Source organism: Hemiscyllium ocellatum, chromosome 26 (assembly GCF_020745735.1).
Source record: "Hemiscyllium ocellatum isolate sHemOce1 chromosome 26, sHemOce1.pat.X.cur, whole genome shotgun sequence".
NCBI classification, from domain to species: Eukaryota; Metazoa; Chordata; class Chondrichthyes; order Orectolobiformes; family Hemiscylliidae; genus Hemiscyllium; species Hemiscyllium ocellatum.
This window is the reverse complement of record NC_083426.1, coordinates 12,455,681-12,470,047: the sequence shown is the minus strand read 5'-3', so window position 1 is coordinate 12,470,047 and position 14,367 is coordinate 12,455,681. Positions and strand designations below refer to the sequence as shown.

The 14,367-nt window shown below is 42.5% G+C and overlaps 1 protein-coding gene across 1 annotated transcript in view; it reads left to right on the top strand.

Annotated features, from left to right (window-relative positions):
• The window catches only part of LOC132828083 (polymeric immunoglobulin receptor-like), a 42,822-nt gene that overhangs the window by 11,649 nt on the left and 16,806 nt on the right, over window positions 1-14,367 (top strand). The window contains exons 6-8 of the mRNA XM_060844996.1: window positions 2,352-2,472; window positions 3,501-3,589; window positions 7,730-7,804. Of these exons, the coding sequence (XP_060700979.1) occupies window positions 2,352-2,472; window positions 3,501-3,589; window positions 7,730-7,804 (285 nt within the window). The remainder of the gene's footprint in view (window positions 1-2,351; window positions 2,473-3,500; window positions 3,590-7,729; window positions 7,805-14,367) is intronic.

Sequence of the window (14,367 nt, the reverse complement as noted above, 5' to 3'; positions counted from 1 at the left end):
CATTTTTTTGGATTGGAGGCCTGTGACCAGTGGTGTTCTGCAGGGATCAGTGTTAATTATATAAACAATATGAACGACAATTTAGATGGCATGGTTCGTAAGTGGTATTGTTGTTGACAGTGACAAAAGTCATCTATGATTACAAAGGGATCTTGATCAATTGGGTCAATGCGCTGAGGATTGGCAGATGGAGTTTATTTTGTTCAATGTGGGGTATAGCCTTTTGGTAAAACAAAACAGGACGGGAGTTACACAATTAAAAGTACGGCCTGGGGTCGTGTTGTCAAACAGAGTGACCCTGGGGATCTTTGATATTTGCATCACAGGTAGAGAGGGTGGTTGAGAAGGTATTTAACATGCTTACTCTCATTGCTCAGACCATTGAGTGTAGGAGTTGGAATATTGCGTTTAGCTTATACAGAATGATGCTGAGACCACTTTTGGTTTCATGTGTACAGTTCGAGTCACCGTGCTTCAGGAAGATTATTATTAAATTGAAGAGGTTTCAGAACAGATCTACTAAGATGTTGCTGTGACTGGAGGGTTTGTGTGATAGGGATAGGTTGAGACTTTTTCCCCTGGAGCGGAGGAGGTTGGGAGATGACTTTATCAAGGTTTATAAAATCATAAGGGGTAGGTGATAAGGTGTTTAGCAAAGGTTTCTTTTATGAGGCTGGGAAAGTTCAAAGTGAGGGGTCATGTTTTCACAGTGAGAGGAGACAGATCTGAAAGGAATCTAAAGCACAATATTTTCATGCAGAAGGTGTTTTATATGTGGAATGAAATGCCAGAGAACATGGGAGATGAAGGGGCAGTTGCAACATCAAAAAGACATTTGGATCAATACATAAATAAGAAAGATTTGGAGGGAAATGTGCCAAATGCAAGCAAGTGGGACTGGTTTATTTGAGAAACCTTTTCAGCACGGATGTATTAAACTGATGGGTCTATTTTTGTGCCATATGTGTCTATGACACTGAATGGGATAGTGAAGGGCAAGGTGTTGGGCGTTGTTGGTTTTTCAATTATCATCAGTTTTGTCACAAATGTTTATTTCCCAACGAAGCCATCTCTGTTTCTAGACTTCAATTTTAATCCCAATCAAATGTCTCATTTCTGGGGGTTCAGTGACAGTCTCCTGTGAGTCTGCCCAGGGATCCCTCCCCATTCATTACACATGGTCTGAGAAGACCTCATCTCAAGATTCAATGATCTCTGACACCAATAAACTGGATCTACATTGTCAATCCTTCACACAGCAACATCATCAATATTACTGCACAGCCTCAAATACTCAGGGAACAAAACCCAGTGAAATGGTTCATGTCTCAGTTCCCAGTGTAGCAGGGAGGGGCTGTAGTTCCATGATATAAATCAACAGCATCGGTAAGTTTCCTACAAGCACTGAGGCTGACACATTCATTCAATGTTTATTCAAACTGCTCATAGGTTAAGTTTCTTTCATACTTACAAATAACTGCACCTCTTCACATTATGTCTCTATAATATTTGAACAATTTTGAACAAGGTGTTAACTTATTTATGAGAATGGACAAGATTGTAATAAATCTTCAGAAAATGCATGCGTGCTTCACTCCAGCTTTGTGTTACATCTCACAGCTTGTGTGTGTTACACCTTTAATAGATAAAGTCATCACTATATCATAGCATGTGGCCTGAGGGGATAATGTTGTAGACTCCATCTTAGTCAGGGTCACATCAGGCATGATATGCTGATGGACGGGTGTCACTGTTTGTAATTGAATACCTTAGTTTCAGCCCAGATTCTGAAGTGTCTCTGGCTGTGAGATATGTTTTGCCAGATGCTGGTGTAAATATCTGTTGATTTGTCAGTCCGACAAAATCCACGCCTTGTTCTCATGTAACAGGAGCTAACGTAAAGATGACATCATTGGGTCTAAATACAATAGTGGAGGCAAAAGTCCCAGTGGAAGCTCACCCAGCAATCACAGGATATTACTGGGCAGAGCAGGGGCTGCTGGATCCCCCAGGAATACATTGTCCAGCAGGAGCAGTGACTAGCTCAGTGGCTGGAACTTTCTTTTATGTTTGACAAGGATGAGAAAGGGGAATATAGTCTCACCAACCTCAGGCTTTCAAATGCTTTAATAAAATACAGGAGCATCAGTGTCCGGGTGAGGAACAAAATACAAGTTTTAGGCAAACTCGGTCACTACCACATCTCTCCAGACAGGGGGGGTTAGAGACAAATGAATTCAACAAAATCCATGATTTTGTCAAGTCCTGAGGTTCCATTGGTGAGGAGAGCTCTCTTGGTTGTCTGTCACTGAGACTCAGATGAAGCTGAATATTACCTTATGTCTCAACAGGAAGTGAATATACTTGTGACAAATCCTCAACAATATCATCATCAACATCAACGACAATATCATCAACAACTTCACCAACAGAAACAGGAATACCTTCAGGACCCAAGTCTGTCAGTAAAAGGTAGAACAATTTCATTGTCAATGTTTCCATTAGCATTGATTCCAGTGAGATAATTGACTTAGCATAGGCTTGCAATAGGTTTCAATTTTCGGTGATAATTTAACAGAATGTCAATGGTCACTGATTTCATGCAATGTCATTATGTTTGTTTCCTTATTGGTGAGCTGAAGGTGAGATTTTCTGACTGTTTTAACTTTAGTTTTAATTAGCAAAGGGTTTAACATTCCAGGTCGTAACATTTACAATGTTGTTATTTACGTTATTGGACATTCGTAACAGGAAATGCCAATTTTCTGTTTGCCCCATCCCAGTTTAAAATGCTTCATTATTCATCTAAGAAATTCCTGTTGCTGTTGGGTGTTGTATATGTCAAAGAAGTGACAGATTTTGTTGAGTCAGGGCATCTGGAGTATCACTGCCAGGGACATTACATTCTCTAGCACCTTCTCCTCCTCCATTCTCTCATGTTAAACATTATTCCCAAACTGAGAGGGTGGGAGGCTGTCTGGTTCCAGTTGGTTAAGCCTTGCCTATTAGAAGGTGCAGGAGCAGTGTGGGATGATGCTATTCTGAGTTCCTCACTGACTGAAGAGACTTCTCACCCACTGGAATATTATACCAGACTGCAGTGCTCCTGTAAATATCCATCCACATCTAATAATCCTCATTGACAACAAGATGCTGAGCATGACAGGACGTGGAACTGAAACTTGTTACATTTGGCCTTTATATATTGTGTAAAAAATGAGGTCTGCAGATGCTGAAGATCACAGCTGAAAATGTGTTGCTGGTTAAAGCACAGCAGGTTAGGCAGCATCTCAGGAATAGGGAATTCGACGTTTCGAGCATAAGCCCTTCATCAGGATATATATTGTGTAAGTCAATCAAAAATTAAACTGTAAATTAATTTTAGCTGTGCTGCTTTATTTTGCTACAATATACTGCAGTGTGAACAGGGGATAAATGTTTAAAACATCAAGCAGTCTTGTTTCCTTCAAATGATTTTGTATTTCTTCTGTTTTACACAGTTACGTTGCCTGGGATGTGATACGTTGGGTACTCTTCACTCTCCTGGTGATTTGTTCTGTTTCAGTCACAATGTTTACACGAAAACATTAGGTGAGCATCACGGCCTTTACAAGAATGATTTTGAGCTCTCTAAGTTCCCCATCAATGAGGTGGCCCTGGGTGGAGGGGTTTCGAAGCAGGAGACACAGTTTGAGAAGAATGGGTTGATCATTTGGGACTGAGATGAGCAGGAATTTCTTCACTCAGAGGGTGATGGTTTGTTGGAATTCTCTGCCCCAGAGAGATCAGGAGGGTCCAGACTTGAGTATATTCAAAACAGAGATCGATAATGTTCTGGGTAATAAAGATATGGAGGGACATGGCAGTAGTGCAAGTAAAATGGTATTCAGGTGGAAGATCTGCCCTGATCCAGGTGAATGCTGAGGGATCCTCGAGGGGCTGAATGGCCTACTCTGGTCCTGCCTCATCTCTCTCCATGGTGGCCTCATGCTGTTTAATGCTGTCATTGAACCAGCCTCCACCATTTCGTCTGACAGCTCGTTTCACACACATGTCCACCCTTTGCGTGAAAAAGTTACTCCTCAGGTCATTTTGAAATAATTTCCCTCTCACCTTCAATCTCTGCCCTCTAGTTCTGGACACCCCCATTGAGGAAAAACACCTTGGTTGTTCACCCTGCCCATTCCCTTGTTTAAATCTCATTGGATAACATAGTCATGTGTCCTAATCTGGAATGGAGACAACGTAAATGCTGTTGGGCAGAGATATAAGTGAGTTAGTGTGTAATAGTTTGATTGGATGGATCCTTGTTATCGGTTAAAATAATAAAATACAATTGTTGTTATTCAAACAAATTGATTTATTCAACATTTGATGGTATGTACAGCTCCCGTGCATACATTAATAAATATGTAAACAAAGAAATCTGAGTCTGATCTAAAGAGGAAATACAGTATCAAATCCTCCTTTCTGGGACTCTCATAGAACATAGGAGGTGCCAGAGAGCAAAAGGAAATGATATATTCCCAGATCACTGTCATACTGTTCCTCACATAGAGTTATAGAGTCATAGAGATGTACAGCACGGAAACAGACCCTTCAGTCCAACTCATCCATGCCAACCAGATATTGAGTCCAATCTAGTCCTACCTGCCAGAACTTGGCCCATATCCTTCCAAACTCTTCCTATTCCTATACCCAACCAGATACCTTTTAAGTGTTGCAATTGTACTAGCCTCCACCACTTCCTCTGGCAGTTCATTCCAAACACGCACCAGCCGCTGCATATAAAGTTGCCCCTTAGGTCTACTTTATATCTTTCCTCTCCCACCCTAAACCCATGCCCTCTAGACACCACCACATTATCTGGACTCCCCCACACGAGGGAAAAGGCCTTGTCTATATATCCTATCCATGCCCCTCATGATTTTGTAAACCTCTATAAGGTCACCCCTCAGCCTCCGACACTCCAGGGGAAACAATCCCAGCCTGTTCAGCCTCTCCCTGTAGCTCAGATCCTCCAACCCTAACAACATCCTTGTAAATCTTTTCTGAACCCTTTCAAGTTTCACAACATCTTTCCAATAGGAAGGAGACCAGAATTGCACGCAATATTCCGACAGTGGCCTAACCAATGTCCTGTACAGCCGCAACATGGCCTCCCAACTCCTGGACCCTATACTCTGACCAATAAAGGAAAGCATACCAAATGCCTTCTTCACTATCCTATCTACCTGTGATTCCACTTTCAAGTAGCTATGAACCTGCACTCCATTGTCTCTTTGTTCAGTAACACTCCCTAGGACCTGACCATTGAGTGTATAAGTCCTGCTAAGGTTTACTTTCTCAAAATGTAGCAACTCACATTTATCTAACTTGAACTCCATCTGCCACTTATCAGCCATTGGCCCATCTGGTCAAGATCCCGTTGTAATCTGAAGTAAGCTTCTTCGCTGTCCACTCCACCTCCAATTTTGGTGTCATCTGAAAATTATGAACTATACCTCTTAGGCTCATATCCTAATCATTGAGATAAATGATGAAAAGTAGTGGACCCAGCACTGATCCTTGTGACACTCCACTGGGCACAGGCCTCCAGACTGAAAAATAACCCTCCCCCACCACCCTCTGTCTTCTACCTTTGACCCAGTTCTGTATCCAAATAGCTTGTTCTCCCTGCGTTCAGTGAGATCTAACCTTGCTAAACAATCTTCCATGGGGAACCTTGTCAATAGCCTTACTGAAGTCCATATAGATCACATTTATTGCTCTGCCCTCATCAATTTTCCTTGTTACTTCTTCCAAAAATTCAATCAAGTTTGTGAGACATGATTTCCCACACACAAAGCCAAGTTGACTTTCCCTTGTCAGTCCTTGCCTTTCAAAATACATGTACATCCTGTCCCTCAGGATTCCCTCCAACAACTTGCCCAACACTGATGTCAGGCTCACTGGTCTATAGTTCCCTGACCTGTCCTTACTACCTTTCTTGAACAGTGGCACCATGTTAGGCAACCTCTAGTCTTCTGGCACCTCACCTGTGAGTATCGATGACACAAATAATTCAGTAAGAGGCCCAGCAATCACTTCCCTAGCTTCCCACAGAGTTCTAGGGTACACCTAATCAGGTCCTGGGGATGTATCCACTTTTATGCATTTCAAGCCATCCAGCACTTCCTCCTCTGTAATATGGACATTTTTCAAGATGTCACCATCTGTTTCCCTATATTCTATAACTTACACGTCCTTTTCCACAGTAAATACAGATGCAAAGTACCAATTAGTTTCTCCCCCATCTGCTGCAACTCCACACAAAGGCCGCCTTGCTGATCTTTGAGGGGCCCTATTCTCTCCCTAGTTACCCTTTCGTCCTTACTGTATTTGTAAAAGCACTTAAGTTTCTTCTTAACCATATTTGCCAAAGTCATCTCATTTCCCCTTTTTTCCCTCATGATTTCTCTTTTAAGTATACTTCTACTGCCTTGATACTCTTCTCAGGATTCACTCGATCTATCCTGTCTATACCTGATATGTGCTTCCTTCTTTTCTTTAACGAAACTCTCAATTTCTTTAGTTATCCAGCATTACCATTCCTACCAGCCTTTCCTTTCACCCTGACAGGAATATACATTCTCTGGACTCTCGTTATCTCATTTCTGAAGGCTTCCCATTTTCCATCCATCCCTTTACCTGCAAACATCTGCCCCCTATCAGCTTTTGAAAGTTTTTGCCTAACACAGTCAAAATTGGCCTTTCTCCAATTTAGAATGTCAAATTTGAGATGCACTTTGAATGCTGCCTGAACTGCTGTGCTCTTCCAGCATTGCTAATCCGAAATTTGAGATGTGGTCTATCCTTTTCCATCACTATTTTAAAACTAACAGAATTATGGTCCCTGGCCCAAAGTACTCCCCGACTGACACCTCAGTCACCTGCCCTGCCTTATTTCCCAAGAGTAGGTCAAGTTTTGCACATTCTCTAGTAGGTACATCCACATACTGAATCAGAAAATTGTCTTGTACACACTTAAGAAATTCTTCTCCATCTAAATCTTTAACATGATGGCAGTGCCAGTCGATGTTTGGAAAGTTAAAATCCCCGACCATAACTACCCTATTATTCTCTCTCTCACTCTCTCTCCCTCACACACATGCACACATCTTCCCTCTGCCTCTCTCCCCCACCACCATGCCACCTCCCACCCCACTACACACAAACGCACACACATACAAGTCTATGGGATGAATTGCATTTGCAAATTTGTATTTACAGATATTTTAGATTATGTTCAAAAAACACCCAATCTATAGACAGTGAGTAAATGTGATATTTTATAAATCCCTTCTTTCAAAATGAATCCTGTCTGACTCCATGCTGGAAACAGACTCTAACCTCATTCCTGCAATGCATTGTCTGAGCTGACGTGGCACTTTTTTATTTACGGATAAAATCTGAAGATATATCGGGACGGTGACTTGACAGAAATTCTGGGATTTACATATTAATCAATGGAAACCTGCAGCCTCATTCTAAGTGAATGAAGACTTAACAGCAATCAAGGTTTCTCTAATACATTGCATCTATTGTGTGATACTTTGATCTTTTATTTATCAATTCAGTGCACGATGTGTCCTGTCCCAATGACTACCTGACAATGGAGTAGTGCTCTGAAAGCTTGTATTTTCAAATGAACCTGTTGGACTCTAACCTGGTGTTGTGTGATTTTCAGCTTTGTCCACGCCAGGCCAACAGCAGCCCATCCACATCCTGAATCTTCTTGCCAGTGGCTCATATCCAGCAGACAGTGAGTGCTGAGCCTGAGTCTGAATGCCAGTTGTTCACCTCTCCAAGGAGACAGCTAAATGTACGGCTCGGGATTGAGAGTGATGGGTGATGCCTCCATCCCCATTGATCCAGTTTAAGGACTGTCTCTGACATACCGACCTGCTGTGATTGTGCTTGTCTCTGCATTTTCACAACTTCAATAAAATTACACCTGACAGTCCTGAATGTTGAAGCCATTGTCTCTATCACAGCACATTCACCTTTCCTTCGCCACTGACTCCATCCATCTCCCTGCTTAACAGAGTCCTTATGTGTGCAGCACGGTGGCACAGTGGTTAGCACTGCTGCCTCATAGCGCCTGAGACCCGGGTTCGATTCCCGACTCAGGCGACTGACAGTGTGGAGTTTGCAAGTTCTACCCGTGTCTGTGTGGGTTTCCTCTGGGTGCTCCGGTTTCCTCCCACAGTTCAAAAATGTGCGGGTCAGGTGAATTGGCCATGCTAAATTGCCCGTAGTGTTAGGTTAGGGGTATGGGTGGGTTGCGCTTGGGCGGGTCGGTGTGGACTTGTTGGGCCGAAGGGCCTGTTTCCACGCTGTAAGTAATCTAATCATCCATGATGTTATTAGTTTCACGTCCAACCATTCCAACATCATTCAATCTGGCCTTGAATCTTCCAATTTACACTCTTCCATCTCTCTGCTCCAGCTTTGCATCTTTGAAGGTGCTATGTGAATGCAACTTGCCATATTCGCAAACACACTGACAAGGCAAGGCTTTCAAATGAATGCGCTTCTCAGCTCACTGTAGTTAGAAAGCTGCAAATCCACCGATCATTCTGAAATAATGTGAAGTTTTATCCCAAACATTACAATCCAAATTAAGTTCAATGGAATTGAATAATTTTAAAACTTTATGAAATTAAAATTTAAATCTGGTAAAATAGATTTCTTCCCATGCTGCGTGTGAATGTCTCATTGTAAATGAACACACATTCAGTTTGGGCCCATTCCATTAAACTCTCAAACAGGTTCCTAGTCAATGAGGAATGGAACTGAGAATTATAGAGTCCCTACAGTGCAGAAGGAGGCCATTTGGCCCATCTGGTCTGCATCGTGCATTTGAAGAACATCCCACCAGACCCAGAACCCCACGCTTTCCCACAGCCACACATTGCCCAAGGCTAACCCACTGAGACTATACATCCCTGGACACTCTGGGCAATTCAGCATGACCATTCCACCTAATCTGCACATTGGTAGACAGTGGGAAAAAAAACTGTAGCACTTGGAGAAAACCCACACAGACTCAGGGAGAACATACAAACTGTACGCAGACAATCACCCAAGGTTTGAATTGAACCCAGAGCATGGGGACTGTGAGGCAGCAGTGCTAACACTGAGACACTGTGCTGTCCATTTCTGAGAAGTTGAGATGTAAAACGCAAGTTTCCACACTTGTTGCATGTTTTGATGTTCATTGTGTTTTCACACTATCAGAAAAAAGTGTGAATATTATCAAGGGGGATATGTGATAGACAGCCATGGATGTACAATGAGAGGAAGTGTTAGTTACATTGGTCTGCAAATTGGAGAGAGAGCTGCCCTGGTACAGCACTTACTGGAGGCTAATGTTGTGGATCCTGGTCCATTTGAAGGACATTGTTGGATGTGGATGGAACAAACAGTGGACAGATGTATCGGGGTCCGGCCTGAGTGGGATGTAGGTTATGAATCACAAAGAGGACAGCTGAAAGGGGAGGGAAGCTTTATCGATTAATCTACAGGGGAGATTCCAAAGGACCAGAAGAAGAGTTATCAATTAAACTGTGCTGTAAACTGTTCCTAAAGTTCCTGCAGCACTGAGCATTTTATATTGTCCGGGAACTGTGTGACAAATAGCTCAGGAGTTCAGCAATATGTCACTAACTGCGACAGCAGGGACATTATACAACTCTTGCAAAGGCTTTCAAAAAGCTGAGCAGACACTTGGGATTGGCCTCCTCAGTCACTGGTAAAACCCCAGAGCCTGTGGGGAAAGCCCATTGTGAAACCACAACCCATACCTGCAGACACTGTAACACCCTCCTGGCACCCATTGTCTACAGCTCAGTAAAGAGGGAGAACTGTGTCACCTGGAGCAATATGTCTGCAGCCATGTTTGTACAGCCACTGGAAAGGCAGGGTGGGGACAGTTTTCTCAGAGCCCACGTCAGTGTTAATCAACAGGATATTGTGGGTGGCACACTCTGGGTCATTCAAGGCTGTACTGAGAGTTTTCAGACCCAGCCCTTTGATCACAATCTCTGGGAAGGAAACCTCCTGGGACAGGCTCATGTCCATGTTGTGGGTAGACCACTGCACCATTCCTGAGCAAATGGGACATCCATCCGAATGGGGGAGGGGCTTTGTGGCAGCTCCAGGTCCTGCAAATGTTTGTCTCAGAAGAACGGTCTTTTAAAAACTGCTGAGTGACCATCTACCAGGATATGGCTTTGACACTGAGTAAGTCATTTTACAGGATCCCTGACAATTAGATCAGATATTCTTCACTTTGTTAATCACTGTTGCACTCACTGTTTCATCACAGAATCTAATTTTTCAGTCTGATCCTATTTTTCCCACAGATTCTACAGTGTCCATGTCATTCAGGGGCTGGGGGATTTCTGCTCTCTGTTTCTGACACTCAGACACTGATGACCTGACAGCAGAGGGGTTTCATCCCCATTGGAGTATCAACCCTCAAATGTTTCCAAGTGTTCTTCAGGAGTTTACACAACGTATAGTTTCTGTTTCCCAGACAGAGCATTGCGATGGTCCACATTGGTTCAGTCTCTGGGTAATGACTCCAGTGACTCTCCTTCCATATTAAGGGTTAAGGTGGGGGCACTGCCTGCAGCATTCTGGCTGGGGGTGAGCAGGGTTGGTGAAGGGTGTCAGTCCCTTTGATCCTCTCAAAGGTGAAACCCAGCATGGTTCACCAGACTCACTCATCATCAACCACGTCCTGGTGAATACAAAGCCCCATGTCCGTCGGTTCACCAGACGGACCCTCACCTTGGAACAGGTCCAACCATTTACAGTCTGTGAAAGACTGTTTGAACTGTCATGTCTGTTCCATTTTAGGAACCACAGCAGTTAATTTGTGACAGCAAGCTTCTGCAAGGAACAATCTGATAGTGATAAAATTGTCTTTATTTGTGACCTTAGTTGGTGAGAATTATGGACGAGAAGATGAGGCAACTCCACGACTGTCCTTTGAAATAATGCAATGTAGTTAGTTGCTGCAAAATGAGAGTTTTATAAATAAAAATGGACTGGAAGGACTGGGGCCTTTTTCACTGGAGTGGAGGAGGCTGAGTGGTGACCTTTTTGAGGTTTATAAGATCATGAACGGCACGGGTGAGGTCTTTTCTCTCGGGTGTCTGTTCAAAACCTGGGTGCATGTTTTTAAGGTGAGAGGAGAAATATTTAAAAGAACATGAGAGGGAATTTTTTAGCAGAAATTAGGTAAATATTTTACACAGAGAGTAGTTCGTGTGTGAAATAAATTATTGTAATTTTTCTCATGTCTTTAGTGTTGAATACAGACTGAAAACTGGAGTGGTCATAAGCCCTCAAAAAAAACCTCTTGAGTTTGCTTTTATTTCTTTTATTTTTGAAGTGCATTTCATTAAATATTGTTTTGTGAGGAACTGGAGCACACTCCCAGTTACTCAATCACAATTCACTTCTCCCTGAATTTTCTCTCCGTTGTTGAGTTTCTGTTTCTGCTTGAAGTCGGCCCCAGGGCTTGTTTACTTGGATCTTGTGGAAATGGAACAGAGGGTGTCCTTCTCCTGTACATCTGGGAGTTCAGATCCTGACACAATAATTATTCAGCACTAATGCCAGGAGGAATATTCTGCAAGCAGACAAAATATTCAAAACAATTCTACTCTCAGCTGCATGTTTATTTTTTGCAAAATAAATCTTTATTTGCAAAAACGTGTTTGATGAAATTTTATAACATGGGAGAATATGTCAGATGTCATTCAACTGAGATTTCAGTATAAATACTGAGCTTGGATCAACATTATCCTCAACACTTGATGTTTGAACTTTCTTGATTTCAGAACATTCTATTCTTTCATTGGAAATTAATTCAGTTTTTCTGTTAAACACGACTAATCAAAATAAATGTCTTCACAGTGAACTTTCTGGCCGACTGTAGTTTCACAAATTGGCTTCGTATATCCTGTTCCTCATTTAACTTCTTGCAAACGTTGTATTACACACTTTTTTCAATGTGAGAAACAAGAGCTGTGGGACTGATATCAAGAACTGAACTGATCTTTGAGAATAAAACGATGTGGACTTTGATTCTCCTCATTTGTTCCATTCCCAGTGTGTGACCATTTGAGTTGTTTATTCAGATAATCAATGTTTGTTGAAGTCCACTGTGTGGTTTATACAGAAGAAATGTTTAAATATTTGAAGGTACATATTCAGATAAAGTGAGAGCTTGTGACACAATGGTTACATTGTTCTTGCTGTGATAAATGCTGAGAGTTTGATTCTCACTCCAGCACATTTTGCAAAACATGTGTGTTCTCACAAAGTCGAACAGGTTCATTACCAACCTGTAAATCCATCGAACATGCCCAGTGCAGGGAGCAGGACTGGGTGAGGTTCCAGGTCAGCCTTACACAATGCAGAGTGACACCCCTCACATTACAGCGACTGGCTTCAGGCGAGTGACAAGCTGCAGAAAACAGACACAGCATGGACTTTGTCTACACCATGTGTCTCTAAATATGGAAGTCTTGGAAGTTTAAAGGAACAAATATAAAAATACCTAAACAACATCACAAATATATCTTCTACTGAACATATTGCAATCCCATGTGACAGAGTTCCCAAATGCTTGAGAGCAGCTTTATTAATTCTGAATTAAATAAAAATGGACCAAATATTATTTCTTTTGAGTGAAAAACGCAGCACAATTATTTTAATTTTTCCAATGATGTTAATGTTGAATATACACTGAAAACTGGAGTTGGAAGAAGCCCTCAAGGGAAACATCTTGAGTTGATTAAATATTGTTTTGTGAGGCTCAGTTGCAAAAGTAGATGGTTGGTTTATATTTCTCTTCACAGAAAAAGCCTTTTATCTTTCAGTCATGAACGTGAATCAAATCGCTGACTCTCTTTCAATCCCACTGCTTTACACATTACAATGTAACACTAAAACTATTGCTCATCATTGCAAACTCTCCATTTATGAGCAAGGAATTGTCAAACACTCAAGATTAAAATTCCCAGTGTGGCATTACTCTGAACTACAACTCGGTGAATTCTGTTACATGAAAACTTCCTGAAACATTTTGTGGCTCTCGCCCACCAAATTCATGTAGAATACTTCACGGGCAGAAACCTGAAGCATGAATCTCTCTGTTTTCACAACTCTCTTTCATTCAAGGCTTCCTTTTTCCAATGAGGTCTCTTTCTCCTGACTTTCATCAGCTTTACATATTCATGACCTGAATGCCTTTCTCTTCTCCTCTCCACCTTAGATTTCAATTCCATTCTGTCATTTTACTCAAGAATTGTTCTCCACAAAAAGGGTGGTTCTCCCAACAAGATTGTTGGTCTGGTATTTATTGAAGTAAAGTCTCCCCAGTCATCAACAGGCTGTTCCTCTTCCACACCAGGAAACAACATTGCAGCAATTTAAGCACTGTCTCATGAAACATCTCTCTGGTACAGTCAGTAAATTATTTATGTTATTTTACACTCCTTACACTGACAACAATGTGTGATTACAAACCATCCTGCCTTTACTGCCCTCAAGGTCCTACACATTGATCGCTCTCTCCCATTGTGAACCATCCCTTGCTGAACTACAATTCTCTTCCTCTCCCACTTGAGGACTGTCATCATCTTGCCTGGGTCACCTGTTGTATCTACATGTTGAGCCCTGAAAATGCAGCCCCTGAGTCCACCATGAGTCTACACACACCACTCTCCTCCCTGGATTAAACCGTCATTCTCCGGTAAGAGTAAGGATCCTACAGCACCTGTGCCCTCCTTCACACTGATCCCCAGCCGACTCCAATCCAAGTCTGTCACTCAGGCTGCTCTCCGGGGTGGGGTTGGGGATGGGGGGGGCATGGTCAACACTTCGATGATGTCACACACATTGGAGTTAGAGCCCACAGCGGGCAGCACAAGCCCAATTTCAAGATTGTTGCAAAGCTCAACAGGTGGGGTAAGAAAATGTCCCGACTGTTTCAATCATTCATAGAGTCATAGGGAGGTACAGTATGGAAACATACCCTTCGGTCCAACCCGTCGATGCTGACCAGACATACCAACCCAATCTAGTCCGAACTGCCAGCACCCAGCCCATATCCCTCCAAACTCTTCCTATTCACATACCGATCCAAGTGCCTCTTAAATGTTCAACTGTACCAGGCACCACTGCATCCTCTGGCAGCTCATTCCATACACGTACTGCCCTCTGCATGAAAACGTTGCCCCTTAGGTCGCTTTTATATCTTTCCCCTCTCACCCTAAAACTATGCCCTCTAGTTCTGGACTCCCG